This window comes from Neophocaena asiaeorientalis, unplaced genomic scaffold, assembly GCF_003031525.2.
Source record: "Neophocaena asiaeorientalis asiaeorientalis breed wild unplaced genomic scaffold, Neophocaena_asiaeorientalis_V1.1 scaffold184, whole genome shotgun sequence".
Lineage (NCBI taxonomy): Eukaryota > Metazoa > Chordata > Mammalia > Artiodactyla > Phocoenidae > Neophocaena > Neophocaena asiaeorientalis.
In genome coordinates, this window is record NW_020185325.1 from 7972107 (window position 1) to 7988055 (window position 15949).

Consider the following 15949-nt stretch of genomic DNA (forward strand, 5'->3'; position numbering starts at 1 on the left):
TTAAAAAAAAAAAAACAGGACAGAAACAAACAAATGAAAAATACAGCAGGATCTGTCTAACCTATTAAAGATGGAATTGAATAGTAAAAATGGCTCTATGTTGGGGGCTTGGGAAGCAAGGAAGGGAGGGAGGGAGGAAGAGGGGAAGGAAGGAAGGAAGGAAGGGAGGGAGGAAGGAGGAAGGGAAGGAGGAAGGAAGGGAGGGAGGAAGGAGGAAGGGAAGGAGGAAGGAAGGAGTGGAAACATAATTTTGAGCCTGAGGCAAAAATAAGCTCTAGTATCTACCTTATATTTGCTACTAACATCTGACACTTGTGAAACAGTGTAACCATTAACAATTTTAATTCCACATGAAAGAGGAGAAAGAGTTGGAATTAAAATCTTACAGATTTTAAGGTCTACACATGACATTGACAAACAAATACAGAAAGAAAATTTTAAAGTTTATCATTGGGTCCAAATCACTTTGATAAAATTACTTTGATCATTAATATAGAAATATTGTCAATGTAGATGTTTTTTTGGACAGCCTCCTTCTCCCTAGATCATACACATGCCTTTCAATCTGGGGATTACCTTTCTTTCTTAGCACAACGGTTTCTCTTTCTTTTCTCTGTAAGGGCTTGATCCAAGGTTGTTAGTAAGAATAAGCAATAAATATTAGTTCATTCCCATATGCATAGACCTTCCTGGCACAACTGTTACTGTGCCATTATTTAATGGTTAACAATAAGCTTTTATATAACACAGGTATTATACCACTTTATGGTCTGTTCTTGTATATTCCCGAAAACAGCTCTCTATATGGGTTTGGTACTAGTTTTCTGTATTTGCAGATGTAGTTATTTAACAACAGAGGGTAAGTAATATCCCCAAAGCTTTTGAGAAATACATAACATTATTTTTAAGACAAGACAATGCCCTGATAATCTGATACCAGAATATCTTTTGGGAGAAGAGATGCAATTAATCACGTTGACAGAGAGGAACCGAAAGATCTCATTCAATTAGACTTTTTAGGATAGTGACATGGCAAAGGAAATTAAAATCAAATTTTAAATTGGTGTTCCAGTTTTGTAATGTGAGGGCTACAGAGCCAAACTAAAGAAAGGAAATAATGCGTTGAGGTCAGCTGGCATTTATCCAGATTGAGGGTCTCTACCAGGAAACAGTTCTGGGAACTGACATACTTAACACACTGTAAAAATATTTTCTTGAACATATAGAGTTATTTTTAGTGTTAATTTTTCTGAGACATTGTGTCAGAATTGATTCAAGACTTCAGTGTTGAATTTGAGCCTATTAAATGGTAATGACTGCTCTGTGATGTACTATCAAACTATCTTTAAAACATAACTGGCCAGTCATGGCCAAGTACATAGCAACCTGATTCCCCAAATTATGGGACCATCTAGTAAGACTTAAAATATAGATATAGCAGGTTGAAAGATGCATTGTGTGTTTTCATTGTGTTACGAAAGCAGAGTGTGTTGGGAATTGCTCTTAGGTGCCTGAGCATGCCTGGAGATGACTGTTCTGAACTCCTTAATGGCTAATTAACTGGAAATGTACTTAGGAAGCTAAGTTAAGCCAGTCTTCGATTGTTGGTTGGCTGACTTCATGGTTGTTTTAGAACTCTGATCTTCTAAAAACATTTGTCATAATGTGATTGTATGAAACATTTCTGAAGTGTGTAGAAAATTACTATGTTGGCTATGAAACCAAATGGTAATTCTCCTTCCCATAGTTTCAAGACATTTTTCCTCACAAGAAGAAAGCAGATCATTTCACCTTTTCCTTAAGAATCACAGAACTATCTGATCCCCATCAGTAGGATATTCTCTGGCAACTTTGAAGTACACGGTTCAAATGGTATTACTCTAATAGCAGTGCGTGCAAGGTCCGTGTGGGTAGGTCTCATCTAAGTTGATTATTCTCCTTGGATTCAAAATTATAGCCTGCAAATTGAAAATTATACATAGTTTTTGCAAGGCGAGACCATAATTCTAGGCTTTTGCCATTTTGTTTCAATCCCAATAAATCACCCTCAAAGTAGGCCTGACACTCAACTGTCTTTAGCATCCAGGAGAGCCTCAAGTCAGCCATTGACAAAGTACCGCTATTTAGGGTCCCAGCGGTCTTGAGACTCCTCTGAGAATTTGCTCACATTCCTCCTCTTTACCCCTGGAAAATATACTCTAGGCCAGTATTGACTCTCTGTTCTGCCTGCAGATCTAATCTGTCACCTGTACAGATCCCTCCAAATTAGGCTTGCCTCCTTCGTATAGCAGGAAGGGTCACGGTAAATCCATGTCCGAACATGGTGGCTGTAGGCCTCCCATGATAGTTACATTTACTCTATCTACCTTGTGTCTGAGATATCCTACTAGCTACTTAAATTACCTTTGAGAGCAGAGTTTTACACATTGTGGGTCACAATACATTGGTGGGTCTCATTGCCAGCATTTTAAAGTGGAGTGGGATGAAACGGGATGGGATGGGAGGGGATGGGAGAGAATAAAGTAGAATAGAATAGAGTAGAATAAAATAGAATAGAATAGAAAGTATCAAAGAGAGACAGAGGGGAATAGAGGATACGGAGAGGTCCATGTTAAATAGGTTGGTCAGGAAGTTTTCAGTGACAGTTTGGATGTGATGGAACTTAGAGTCTGCACATTGAAAGCAACCCTCCTCTCTGTGTGATCGTCATATTACGTCGGGATAAACATAAGTGTTCTAACACCAAATAAGTTTGGGAAATCCAGTTACAAAAAAGTTAAACATGTTTATTACATGATTTTTTGGCCTTTTAAAGATGCAAGAGAGGGCTATCTATAGCCATATGCTGTTTCTCTAACTTGACTAAAGTCATGATGGTGATGAGGGTGAGGATGATGGGATGAGGGTGAAGATGACAGGAGGTAAGGCTTTTTGAGTACGTGCTTTGTACCAGGCTCTGTGCTGACTGCTTTCTGTGCGTGGTTCTCTCCCCCTCCCCGCCATTTGGTGCAGTGTATGAGGAAAAATGAGTCATGGGGTAAATCCCTTTGGAGGGTGGTACCTGTACTCAGAAGGAAGAGACAGTTTGAGAGGAAGGATAGCAAATTTAGCTTTGAATGAACTGAATTTGAGATGCTTTGAGGATCTCCAGACCTGGAGGTCTAGAACTCGGGAGAGATGGAGATGCATATTTGGATATTGTTGGCCTAAAATGCTCATTGAAAGAAGGTGACACTAGAGATGATGAGTTTGATAAGGATGGCTAAATAAAGTGAAGAGCCTGGCACATCATCCAGGTGACATACACACAGTCTAGCCTGCTGCAACAAACGTTTGCAGCTGTGTCTGGACACCAGAGCCACAGGACTCAGAGTGGGTTCCCTGTTGCCCAGATGGTTCTCAAGAGCTCTTTTGGGAACGTGTTGAAGTACTGAGGCAAGAAGGAAACTCTAAAACTAGAACCAAGTATGGGACTAGTGACCAAAGGTTAGGAATGTGAACTACCCAGATGAAGTATGGAGTGTTTCTTTGAACAATTTACAAATCCAGTCCATAAGTTTGTTGTTATCTGTTCCAGCCACAGTACCCTAATACTGATTTGGCAGTTCTGTGAAATATGTGCCTTGTTCTCTTCTACAACATTAGGTTTATTTGCTGAGAATACCGTTGGGTGACTATACATTGTGTATTAACCCTTGTTAAGAAAGCTCAAGAGCACATTTAATATTTTCTCACCAGGAAATGGATCAGATCAATGAAACTTCTTGACCTTCAAGTACCTGCTCATTTCAGAATAAAGGCCCATATCTTAGAAATAAGACCTTTTGATGCCTTTTTTTGATTACCTTTTTTTTCTAATTTAAAAATAATGCATGATTATTGTTGGAAATAGACCCATAAATATCTTAGATCCACATTATTTCACAGTTGTGTTCCTTGTTTTACGTTGATGAGTTTGTTTTAGTAGCACATCCAAATTGTTAGAATCAGAAGGTCAGTGAGGTAAAATTAAAACAAGTACTTTAGAAGATTGTAAACACAGAATAAATTTCAGCTTCATGTAAATGAGGTGTGATTTCCATAATAAAGCCATTATTGTTGTCACTGGTGCATAGCAATAAAGCCAAGACTGCAATTACAAAGAAAAGACATAATATAGAACCATACTTCCTTTACAAATGGCAATTCATTGAAATCGTATTTTCCACTAAAAAGTAAAGAGATCTAATGTATTCTCAATGGAATCTACTGACTCCCATAAGTAGACTTTACTAATGATAGTAGTACTAAATAACAAATCCACTTGTCGGGTTTTTGTTGTTTTTTTTTTTTTTGATACTTTCCACAAGTAATTTCTTTCACTAAAACCTTTTCAGATTACTTTGTTTATCACATGAGTGACTCTTGCTAATGTAAGTATTTTAAGTACTTTGAGGATTGATTGTTTTCTCCCTCATTGTGGAACTTCATCTTGACACAAGCCTGTCTTTTTTAGCATGTAGTAAAATATGCATAACATAAAATTTACCATTTTAACTATTTTTAAGTGTACAATTCAGTGGCAGGAAATGCATTCACAGTGTTGTGCAACCAGCACCACCATCTATTTTCAGAACTTTTTCATCATCCCAAACATAAACTCTGTACCCATTAAGCAATAACTCCCTCTTTTCCCCCTCCCAGCTCCTGGTAACCTCTATTCTACTTAATGCCTCTGAATTTGCCTATTCTAGGCACCTCATGTAAGTGGAATAATACAATATTCATCCTTTTGTGTCTGGCTTATTTTACTTAACATAATGTTTTCAAGGTTTATCCACGTTGTAGCATATGTCAGAGTTTCATTCCTTTTTAAGGCTGAGCAATATTCCATTGTATGTGTACATTGTATTTTGTTTATCCTTTCATCTGTTGAGGGACATTTTGGGTTGTTTCCACCTTTGGGATACTGTGAATGATGCTGCCACGAACATTGATGTACAAGTCTCCGAGTCCCTGGTTTTAATTATTTTGAGCATATACCTAGAAGTGAAATTTCTAGATTATGTGGTAATTCTATGTTTAACTTTTTGAGGTACCACCAAACCGTTTTCCACAGGAGCCGCACCATTTTACATTCTTACCAGCAAGGCACAAGGGTTCCAATTTCAGCACATCTTTGCCAACATTTGTAACTTTCTCGTTTTTTGACAATAGCTATCCTAGTAGGTACAAATAATATCTCATTGTGGGTTTGATTTGCATTTCCCTAGTGACTAGTGATGTTGGTCATCTTTGCCTGTGCTCAATGGCCATTTGTATATCTTCTTGGGAGAGAAATGTCTGTTCAAGTCCATTGCCCATTTTTGAATTGGGTTGTTTGTTTTTTGTTGACTTCGAGGGGTTCCTTGTATATTCTGGATAGCACAGTCTTTATATAGATACCTTTATTCCATGGGTCCAATACTGTGTTTTTAGGGTTCCCTTTTATCAGGAACATCGAAGTGATTCTGTTTTCTATTAACTAATTCACTCCTAAACATATATTTCTAACATTACCTATTATAAATGCCTGCTTCAGTAAGCAGTGACTTATATAGCCAACAGAAAAGTTACTAGTGTTTCACCAAACGTGAAGTATCAGATTAGGAAATATGTAACTAAATGATTTTCATCAAAAGAACATTAATTTTCAATTTGCCAAGTGGAATTCATAGTAGCTTTTAAACAACAACATGCTCCTCCCCACTTTCATCACCATCACCCACTCTCACACCCCTTCTCCCTTTGGTCATTGTTACTCTAGGCCCCAGAGGTGAAAGGTACCTCCTTTAGGTTAACCATAAAGCTGGTGAGGCATACATTTTAGGGCCTGTTACTCGCATGGACCTCTTCCAAGATCTTCTACCTAATTATGCTTTTGAAATTTTTATTTTTTAAAGAAGCCTTTCCAAATTTTATGAACGTTCAGGCCCACAAAATCCAGATGTACCTCTGGATATGTTTCTTCCATCTGAAATCATGTCTTAGTTATTGTTGCACTGCTGGAAAAGCAGCCTGGGGTCTGTTGTGCAGTATACTGAGTTATTTATGACTGGCTTTCTTTCCTTGCAGTTTCTGATCTGGGTTGCCAAACTACCACACTTTTCTGCAGAGTTCCAGAAAAACATGAGCCCTGGGTGTTCCTAGTCAGCCCTGGTATGCTCTTTTGGCTTCCGCATGGAGCTTTGTCAGCAACACAGCACTTGTCTGGCTCTAGGCACTCACAGGAACATGCAGGCCAAATTTTGAAAATTTGGTTCCTAGCTGTTCATGCAAAATATGCATGTCCTTTTACACTGTACACAGAGCCATAAATAGAATTTTGTCCTTGCACAGTGAGTGCAAAGGATGCAGTTGCCAGACTAATACCTAATCTCTGAAAACTTTCATGAGCATAGCTTAGGCAATTTCCTAAGTATTAAGGTATCTTGTCAGAAGTAAAAAAGAGCCTTCTGGCCCTTTATCAAATTGTATGATTTCATTAAACAAAAATGATGTTTTTTAAAAAAAAATTAAATAAATCTTAATATATTCGCTCCTGTCCTGTGGTAAGGCATCGAAGACACAGGAACTATTCATCTGCATAAACTGTGTCTTATATTATTCTTATTTTCTCTGTGCAGTTGTAATAACTTAGACAATTGACATTTTTCTAAAAAGGGGATATCTGATAAGATATCAGTATGGTGTCCTTCGAAAGGCTTTTTTCTTCTCAAAAAAAAAAAAAAATGCTCAGGTTCCCTCTTCCTTTCTTTCTTTCCTTTCTTTTCCCTTCCAGAACAATTCCATCTTAAAGCCATTAGTTTGACAGAGCCAGGTATGCATCCAGTGGAAGGTGTCAAGCATGGAGTGTTACAAGCCAATCATTGTGAGGGGGCATCCCTGTGAAGGGTGGAGTATACTCACGAGACTCCTAAGAACCTGGGTGCATTTGGGAGGCCACCTGTGCAAGGCAGGGACAACAGCAATGGGAGACTGGTTACAATCAAATAGAGTTGATCAAATAGGTAAATATTTTAAGAATAATGAGAAATACATTTCTTGCCAACAGAGAAGGAAGTTACAAATACAGAAAGAGAGACAATTCCAATTAACCTTGTGGCATTGGATTGGAATTGGAAATATTGGTATACACTAATGATTTTCATTGTACAGAGATAGATATAGAAATCTAGATGGAAATGAGTGTGTGTGCAGATGTATGCAGACAGGTATTCCCCAGCTCTGTCTACTGAGAGGACGTAGGAGCAGCAGCGCCCCAACAGCAATGACCATACCCAGCCCCAGATCTTGGTTTCTGAACACCATTCTACCCTAAAGGAAGCCAGCACTGGGGCAGGGAAAGTACAAGATGAGCTTGAAACATCTTGTTGGGCCAAAACAGAATGATGAGGACATAACAGAAGTCACAGAAACCATCTTGAAGGGGTTCCCACTAATCAGACTTAGGACAATTTGAGCATCAAAATAAATGGTAGTAATAGATGATAACCCATTACGTTGAGAATATATGAGTCCCTATTATAAAAATAAGTAAACGCATAAATCAGATATTTGATAAGTGAAAGGATATTTACCTAGTTTCAAAGTAATGTCATGCAAGATACATACTAATTACAAAGGGAAAAAGACTAACTTTACGATGGAGAATTCATGCAGCCACTACCTTAATCAAATGACCAAAATGAGCCTCCTAGATAATGGGACAAATAGAAATCTTGTGCCATCCAATAGAATGTTATGAAAAGAACCCAGGATCACTTCTGTGATTTCTGGCAAAGCTTGTAATCTAAATCATAGGAAAATATCAAACTCAAATTTAAGGGCACTCTACAAGACAAACTGGCTGGTAATCTTCAAACATGCCAGAGTCACAAAAGCCAATGACACTCAAAGGAGCCATTTTATTTTTATTTATTTATTTTTTAAACATTTTTATTGGAGTATAATTGCTTTACAATGGTGTGTTAATTTCTGCTATATAACAAAGTGAATCAGTTATACATGTACATATATCCCCATATCTCTTCCCTCTTGTATCTCCCTCCCTCCCACCCTTGGGTCACAAAGCACCAAGCTGATCTCCCTGTGCTATGCGACTGCTTCCCACTACCTATCTATTTTACATTTGGTAGTGTATATATGTCCATATATACACTACCACTCTCTCACTTTGTCCCAGCTTACCCTTCCCCCTCCCCGTGTCCTTGAGGACATTCTCTAGTAGGTCTGCATCTTTATTCCTGTCTTGCCCCTAGGTTCTTCATGACCTTTTTTTTTTTAATTCCATATATATGTGTTAGCATATGGTATTTGTTTTTCTCTTTCTGACTTACTTCACTCTGTATGACAGACTCTAGGTCCATCCACCTCACTACAAATAACAAAATTTCGTTTCTTTTTATGGCTGAGTAATATTCCATTGTATATATGTGCCACATCTTCTTTATCCATTCATCTGCCGATGGACACTTAGGTTGCTTCCAAGTCCTGGCTATTGTAAATAGAGCTGCAGTGAACATTGTGGTACATGACTCTTTTTGAATTGTGGTTTTCTCAGGGTATATGCCCAGTAGTGGGATTGCTGGGTTGTATGGTAGTTTTATTTTTAGTTTTTTAAGGAACCTCCATACTGTTAAAGGAGCCATTTCAGATTAAAGAAGACTACAGAAATGTCAACTGGATTCTTCTGCTACAAAGGAAATTACTGGAATAATTGACTGATCTTGAGTGGGATCTGAGGATAGTCGTAACATATCAGTGTTAATTTTCTCATTTGATGGTTGTATTGTGTTAATGTAGGAGAATGTCTTTGTAGAAAATATACATTACAATGTTCAGAGGGTGATGGGGGATCAGGTTGGCAACTTTCAAATGGTTCAGGGAAAAACAAAACTTTCTTGTCATACTGTACTTGCAACCCTTCTATAAGTTTGAGATTGTTTCAAAATAAAAAATTTTAATTTGCTAAAATTGTAAGTAACTGTTTAGATTTCCACAATGTATGTAGATTTTAGGCATTAATTGATGATGTTGAGTATATATGGACTTTGAGGTCTGTCATGAGAGTTGTCAGTGATGTGTGGTCCTTCCTGATGTCTTTCAGTAGCTTGAAAATGTGTTTATGTTGCAGCTGCTAAGATCTGATTGTTTCCAAATATTCTATAGCTTGCCATTTAAATATTAATAACCCTTCTTTAAGATTGTTATACTAAATCCCAAATATCAAAAATAAGTAGAAAGGGTAATGAAGTCCTTTGGCCCTGAAGAAATCTGTTCTGGAAACTATTAAAACAACTTGCACAATAAAATGATGGGTAGAATAAGCTTAGTGTTGTCAGTAGTGAATCCTTCACTTCATCTTTGCTCTTAACCATAGCTGTGACGTTTGGTGTCCACTCAGAAAAAGAGATAAATATGTATTTTTCCATTACATACAAACAAGTTATATCACTTAAGTTTTAAAATGTCAGACTGGACTACAGTAATTTTGAGAGCACACTGCTGCCTACCATTTTCTGGTAGAGAGCTCTTTTAAGGAGATTTATATACCCGGTCTTCCCTGGGATTGAAATGTGATTGCATCTCCCCAGTTGTTGGTGGCACTTCCTGAACAGTCCAGCAGGTGGTAGTCTAGGAGAGGAGCAGTTCTCATCCTTCTTCAGTCCCCTGCCTACCAGCAAAACAGAAGGAAGGTGGACTCAGCAACGTTACCGTTGCCTTCTCTTCTCTGTTGTAAGACTGGTATTTCCAAGGTTGTTCTTTCAAAATGAGTGCTTAGACATAGAGAGTATCTCCAGAAAGTAGCTAAAAATAATTTTGTGTATATGTATGATTATGCAGTATTCTGAAGTTCAAAATTTTTTTTTCTTTTCTTTTTATTTTATGGTGTCTAGAAATTCCACTGGTTTTATATCTCTTTGCCCTGATTTCAATGACATGGCTTTGGGGAGGCCTGCACATGGCTTACAGACACTTCTGGATGCTGGTCCTCTTTGTCATTTTCAACAGTCTGCAGGTAAGCCTTACAGTTTGGTTACCGCACACATAAACACGAGGCAGGGAGTTTCAACGTAAAGAAATCAGGTGTCCACATGTAGGTGAATTCGTATGCCCAAAAACATCACACAGAGTTTTAGAATAAAATGACAAAGATTATGTTAAAATTTTTTAACACCTGAAATATGGCTGGACCCTCTAACTGCTGGTTATACAAATAGGGAAGACATAAAATATTTACCCTCCTTCATTTTGACAACACCTAAGTAACTACAAAAACATGTTTCTTTTTCAATAGGATTGATGTTTATAAACTTCACAGATGGCAGCCATCTAGGGCATATGCACATATTTGGAGTGGGTCTGTGTCTAGAAATTAGATGAACTGAGAGTAAAATAACAGTGATGGTCAAGCAATTCCCTCTTGAGTCTGGTGCTTGGTGTTTTGGTTCACTGAAAACTGATTGACATCCTCCAAGTCTGGCAATGCCTAGCTTAAATTAGCTTTGTGAGAATGTTTGGATAGCGTAACCAGGAATTATATAACTGTAACAAAAGTTAAAGCTGACTTTTTTAGTGCTCTCGTTAAATGGAAAAAAAGTTGTACCCTGAAATTAGCAAACTGAACAAATGAACACATTTTTTCTTATTTTTCAAAGTGAAAAGATGTGTCCTAGACTAAAACAATTTTTTGAATTTGCCAAGGATAGCTGTAAACAGCCCTTGTTTGGACCACCATCTTACAAGAAACCTCTGTAGGAAAAATATTAGGATTATAGCATAAAACTGAAACATGACTCAAAACATATTTAGGTTTGCTTTTTAGGAGACAGATTCATTAGTGAGATCATATCTAACAGCATGGTACCTAATCAAAACATAATATCGATTTAGAGAGGGAAAAATACAAAGTGGCTTAAACATTTGGAATCAAGTTGATACAAGTTGATATATAGACACCTCCCAATAGAGTTATAATTGAGTACCAGCTACTAGCACAGTGTGCCAGTGCTGCCATTACTAGGGTGAAGATGACAGCACTGCTTCTCTAGGATCTGATGATTCAGGGAGTAAGCAAACAATTAGCTGTAAGGGTATACTCTGGCAGGTGCCATGTAAACAAAGTGTTATGAGAGCAGAGTAGAGGACTTGTTTACTCCTGCCTGTGCTAGTGTTTGAGCTGAACACCAAAGGTGAGCCACTCAGGTCAGAGGCCCTGTCTTGGTCACCTTTGAATACCTAGGCCTAGCAGAACTAACACCAAAGTCCACATTGACAGCCTATAGATGTGTTTTATTTGGTGGACACACAATGGTACACAGAACAGGGTTTTAGATTTTTTTAATATACAGAGTGAAGTAAGTCAGAAAGAGAAAAACAAATACTGTATACTAACGCATATATATGGAATTTTAAAAAGTGGTACTGATGAACCCAGTGGCAGGGCAGGTGTAGAGAACAGACACGAGAGCACCGGGGATGGGGGGAAGGGGAAGCTGAGATGAAGTGAGAGAGTAGCACTGACATATATACACTACCAAATGTGAAATAGATAGCTAGTGGGAAGCTGCTGCATAGCACAGGGAGATCAGCTCGGTGCTTTGTGACCACCTAGAGGGGTGGGAGGGATGCTCAAGGGAGAGGAGATATGGGGACATATATATATGTATAGCTGATTCACTTTGTTATACAGCAGAAACTAACACACCATTGTAAAGCATTTATATTCCAATGAAGATGTGAAAAATAAATAAATATTTGCTCAATTTTTAAATTGAGAAACTTCACATGAAAACCTGAATGTCTGGCTTTCCTCTAATGGCAGTATTTACATGGCAGTAATTTTCAAGTTTTGAGTAGATGCTGCCCTCTTTAGATGGGGCACGTTACCTCATTATACTCGATATATTCAATTTGTTCATTTTACCTGCCCCTGAGTTTGTGTCATATTTAATGTTTATTAAATAAGTGATGAGTAGATAGTTAGAGATGGGTATTTCAGGCAGAGAATACAGTGTTAGCCTAGGCTGCAAAAAAGAAATGTGATTAATCTTGCCTACGTTTACCAAAGGTTTGGGGGAGGAAGAAAGGTTTTGCAGTTAGTGGTGGGAGAGGAGACAGAAGGCTAGGTTGGCTTAATCACCATGTTACCATGCTCAGAATAGGATGTTAAACTTCAGCCTTTAGGTAAAGGGAAGCCATAAAAGTTGGGTGTTTTGTTTGTTTTATTCTGATTAGTTTTTAAAATTTTGTTAGGGTTTTTTTTTTTTTAATTTTTAAATTTTGAATGGGAATGACATGCTTATACCTGCTTTTTAGAAGGATAACTGGTAATGTTTAGGATGGTATTGAAAAGAAGAGCAGCTCCAGGCAGGAAGGCTGTTATATACCAGCCTATAATGTTTGGGAGTATACCTGGGGATAGAGATAGGTGACAGGTTTGAGAATATTCTAGAGATAAATATTGACGAAATTTGGTTAGCCAATTAAATGTAGGAATGCAGGGGGCAAGAGAACAACGTCACCTAGAGATGCTGGCTATGATGAATGGCTGGGCACTGACTCCTTTGATCAACATGGAGATTACAACAAGAGAGGGTCCTAGGGAACATGCAGCAAAGTTGGTGAGTTGGTGAGATTTGGGAGACATTGGTAAAGTTAACCAATGTTTTAGCAGGAAGGCTAGTGAAAGAGATTGTTAGTGAAATAGAATCAAGATACAGTAGTTTGGAGTTTCTGGTAGAAAAGAAGGCTTCAAAAGAAAACACCTAACTCTGTCAAGTGTAGCAGAGAAGTTAAATAGAATGAGAACAGAAGGGCATTGTGGTCTAGTGCACTGGTCCCCGCACTGTAGTGTCATCAGAATCTCGTGAAGGGCTTGCTAAAACACAGATTGTAGGTCCCACACCCAGAGCTTCTGATACAGTAGATCAGAGTGGGACCTGAGAATTTGCATTTCTAACAAGTTCCAGGAGATGCTGATACAGCTGCTCTAGAGACCACAGCTTGAGAACTATTGGTTAAAGTGTGTGTGATCGTAACTCCACCAGCCTACTATCTGGTTGACTTCAGCTGAGTCACAGATGTTTACCCAGTTCTACTTTCTTCATCTGTGAAACGGGAATAAATACCATTTAGGATTACAGTGTGATTTAATTAAATGGCATAATGAACATAAAGCAATTGTACAGTAACTCACACTTAAAGAGCAGTTTTTTTTTGGTTTGTTTTATTCAAGAAGTTTAATGGAGAAAGCAATAATAGCTTAGGAAGGAAGATTGGTTGGTTCAAAGGAAACTTGGGGGTTTGGTTTTCTTTCCTTGTGAAAAGAACCAACAGAGAAGAAAAAACTGACAACTGGAGGAAAGGCTCATTGCCTTGGCAAGATCATGGACAGGGCAGGAAAACAGAAGAAACAGATGGCCTGTCTGAGGGAGGAGTTAGACATGTTTCTTTCACTGAGGCTCAGGAAAGAAGGAAGGATAGGAGTACACGAAAAACTCTTCTGGAGCTGAAAGTCTGGAAAGTTGCGGTTTGTATGTAATGCTCTCTCTTATCTCTGAAAGGCAAAAAGCAAGGACATTTGTTGAGAGGAATGGATTAAAAGCTTGTGGTAAAAATAGTAAAAGGTAAGGAGCAGTTTCTAAGCAGAAAGTAAATAATAAATTACGGTGGGTTGGAAGATGGTAAAGAAATGACTGCTTAGAGAGAAATTGGTGGGATTCGGGTTGGACACCTAAAATCTGTAATTGTAATTCAGCAGTAATTAAATAAATTAAGCCTTACGATTGAAATGGTAGCCATTGTAACCTATCAAACCACACACAAGAGAAAGGTTTATTGAGCTCTTATGGAGGTTAGAGGTTTGGTAATAAAGGAGGATTGTTGAGGATTAAACTATGTTTCACAGGAGGATAAAAAAGGAATTGTTATGATCTCTTTCTTTGAGGAACTGAAAACAAGCTAAGTATAAGTAAAAACTAAAAATATTTCAAACTCATGTTTAATGAGCTTAATTCCATCTATGCGGCACCATTGAAGCAATGACTTTTTGTATCACTGTTGCCTGGTACATTCCTAGCACCAGTGCTCAGTGAGTCAGTCCTAAAAGGAATGTCTGTTAAGAAACACTTGGAAAATATGGTTTCTCTAGGGTTTATTAAAGTTCATTTAATTTATAAACTACTTCACGTCTTCAACTTGGGCATTTCCATGATTCATGCTTTTTTTAAATTAATTAATTTATTTATTTAGGCTGCTCTGGGTCTTAGTTGCGGCATGCGGGATCTTTAGTTGCAGCATGTGGGATCTTTTAGTTGCGGCATGAGGACTCTTAGTTGTGGCATGTGGACTCTTAGTTGTGGCACGCAAACTCTTAGTTGCCGCATGCATGCAGGATCTAGTTTCCCAACCAGGGATAGAACCCAGGCCCCCTGCATTGGGAACACGGAGTCTTACTCACTGGACCACCAGGGGAGTCCCTGACTTTTGTATTTTCTTATTGGCTTTTGTCAACACCTGTGACCGGAAAAGTGTACTATATATCTTACTCTTGGCTTTTATATTTTGCTCAGAGGTGATTACTGCCTCACTTTTTAATCCAGATTATTATTATGCCATAGGTGCTCTGAAACTGACAGATGAAAGTTATATTTTTATAATATTCTGATATTTGATATTTATTATTGGGTACAATTTAAAAAAGAAAATCTTGATCATTTGAAATATTATCAGAAATTTCTTGATCACTTTCTGAAGATTCAGGGTTGAGCTACCAAACTTTTAATATGTTTGAGCATTTTAAGAAAATGTATATGAAATACTTTCTAAAGCATGATGGATGCAAATGCAAAAGTGATGTAAAAAAAGTTATCATTCTAAATATGTCTACTGTTATTTTTATTGCTTCTTCCTTGAACTCTAAGACATTTTTTCCTCAAGAACTGAACTTTAATTCAAATTTTTATTGATTTAGGCATGTTATTTACATCTTCTTGATTGTTTAAAAAAATTTAAACTGTTGAGTATCGCGAGTAAGCAGAACATAGAGAATAAAGGGGGAAATGTCCTCTGAGTTTATTTCCTGGGTTGTTTTTTTTTTTAATTCTAGGAGTTGCTTGCTAGCATGTCAGCATGTTTATGGTATCTGCTGTTTTTCCACTTCCCCATGATGCACTTGATGTGTGGATGTGAGGTGAACAAATCCTGATTTCCATTACGCTTTCTTTTGTATCAAAAGAGGGATTCTAAAATTTCCAAAAAGAAAAAAGTAGTTCTGTACATACTTGCTTAGCAATCCCAAATCCCAAAGGCCTCGGGGCTCTATCTTGTTTTTTGCTAAATGGGCTTTCTGAGTGCGCTGAGCATGGTAGCCACCACCAGTCTTAATTCCTACCGGCTTTCCAGCCCCAGCAGGGAAAATCCTGTGAAGGACTTAAATTACCCTCACTTTGAATCACTCATTATCCAGAAACCAGTCACAGGGTGGCAGGTACTCTGGCCAGGCCTGGGTCATGAGCAGACGCTAACAGTGGAAAGATGAGTTGATCTCACAAAAACCACATGGAATGGAATTCCCACCAGAAGAAAAGAATCTCTTACCAATAGAATGGTAACAGTGCTAGGCAGACCAAAGTAACAGGTGTCCATTATATATATTTTCTAAATTTTCTTGTTCATTGATATGTTTGGACAAGGCCAAGGGCAGCTATTGTCAAACTACTAGGAAATTTAATCAATGTGACATAGGTTTATTATGAGTATCCTTGGGATCCATCATATAACCAAATGTCTCTGTATTGTCCACAGAAAAGTCATAAGGGACTACATTATTTTTCTTAATTTTCTCATCCATTAACTCAATAACTTCTATTTTTTAAAAAAAAAAGTTGAGTTTGTCATTTCTAAGTAGATTTATGCTAAAACTTAC

At 37.8% G+C, this 15949-nt stretch overlaps 1 protein-coding gene across 1 annotated transcript in view; it reads left to right on the forward strand.

Annotated features, from left to right (window-relative positions):
- ADGRV1 (adhesion G protein-coupled receptor V1) overlaps positions 1-15949 on the forward strand; it is a 510622-nt gene that overhangs the window by 440929 nt on the left and 53744 nt on the right. The window contains exon 88 of the mRNA XM_024734350.1: positions 9918-10039. Coding sequence (XP_024590118.1) covers positions 9918-10039 — 122 coding nt within the window. The remainder of the gene's footprint in view (positions 1-9917; positions 10040-15949) is intronic.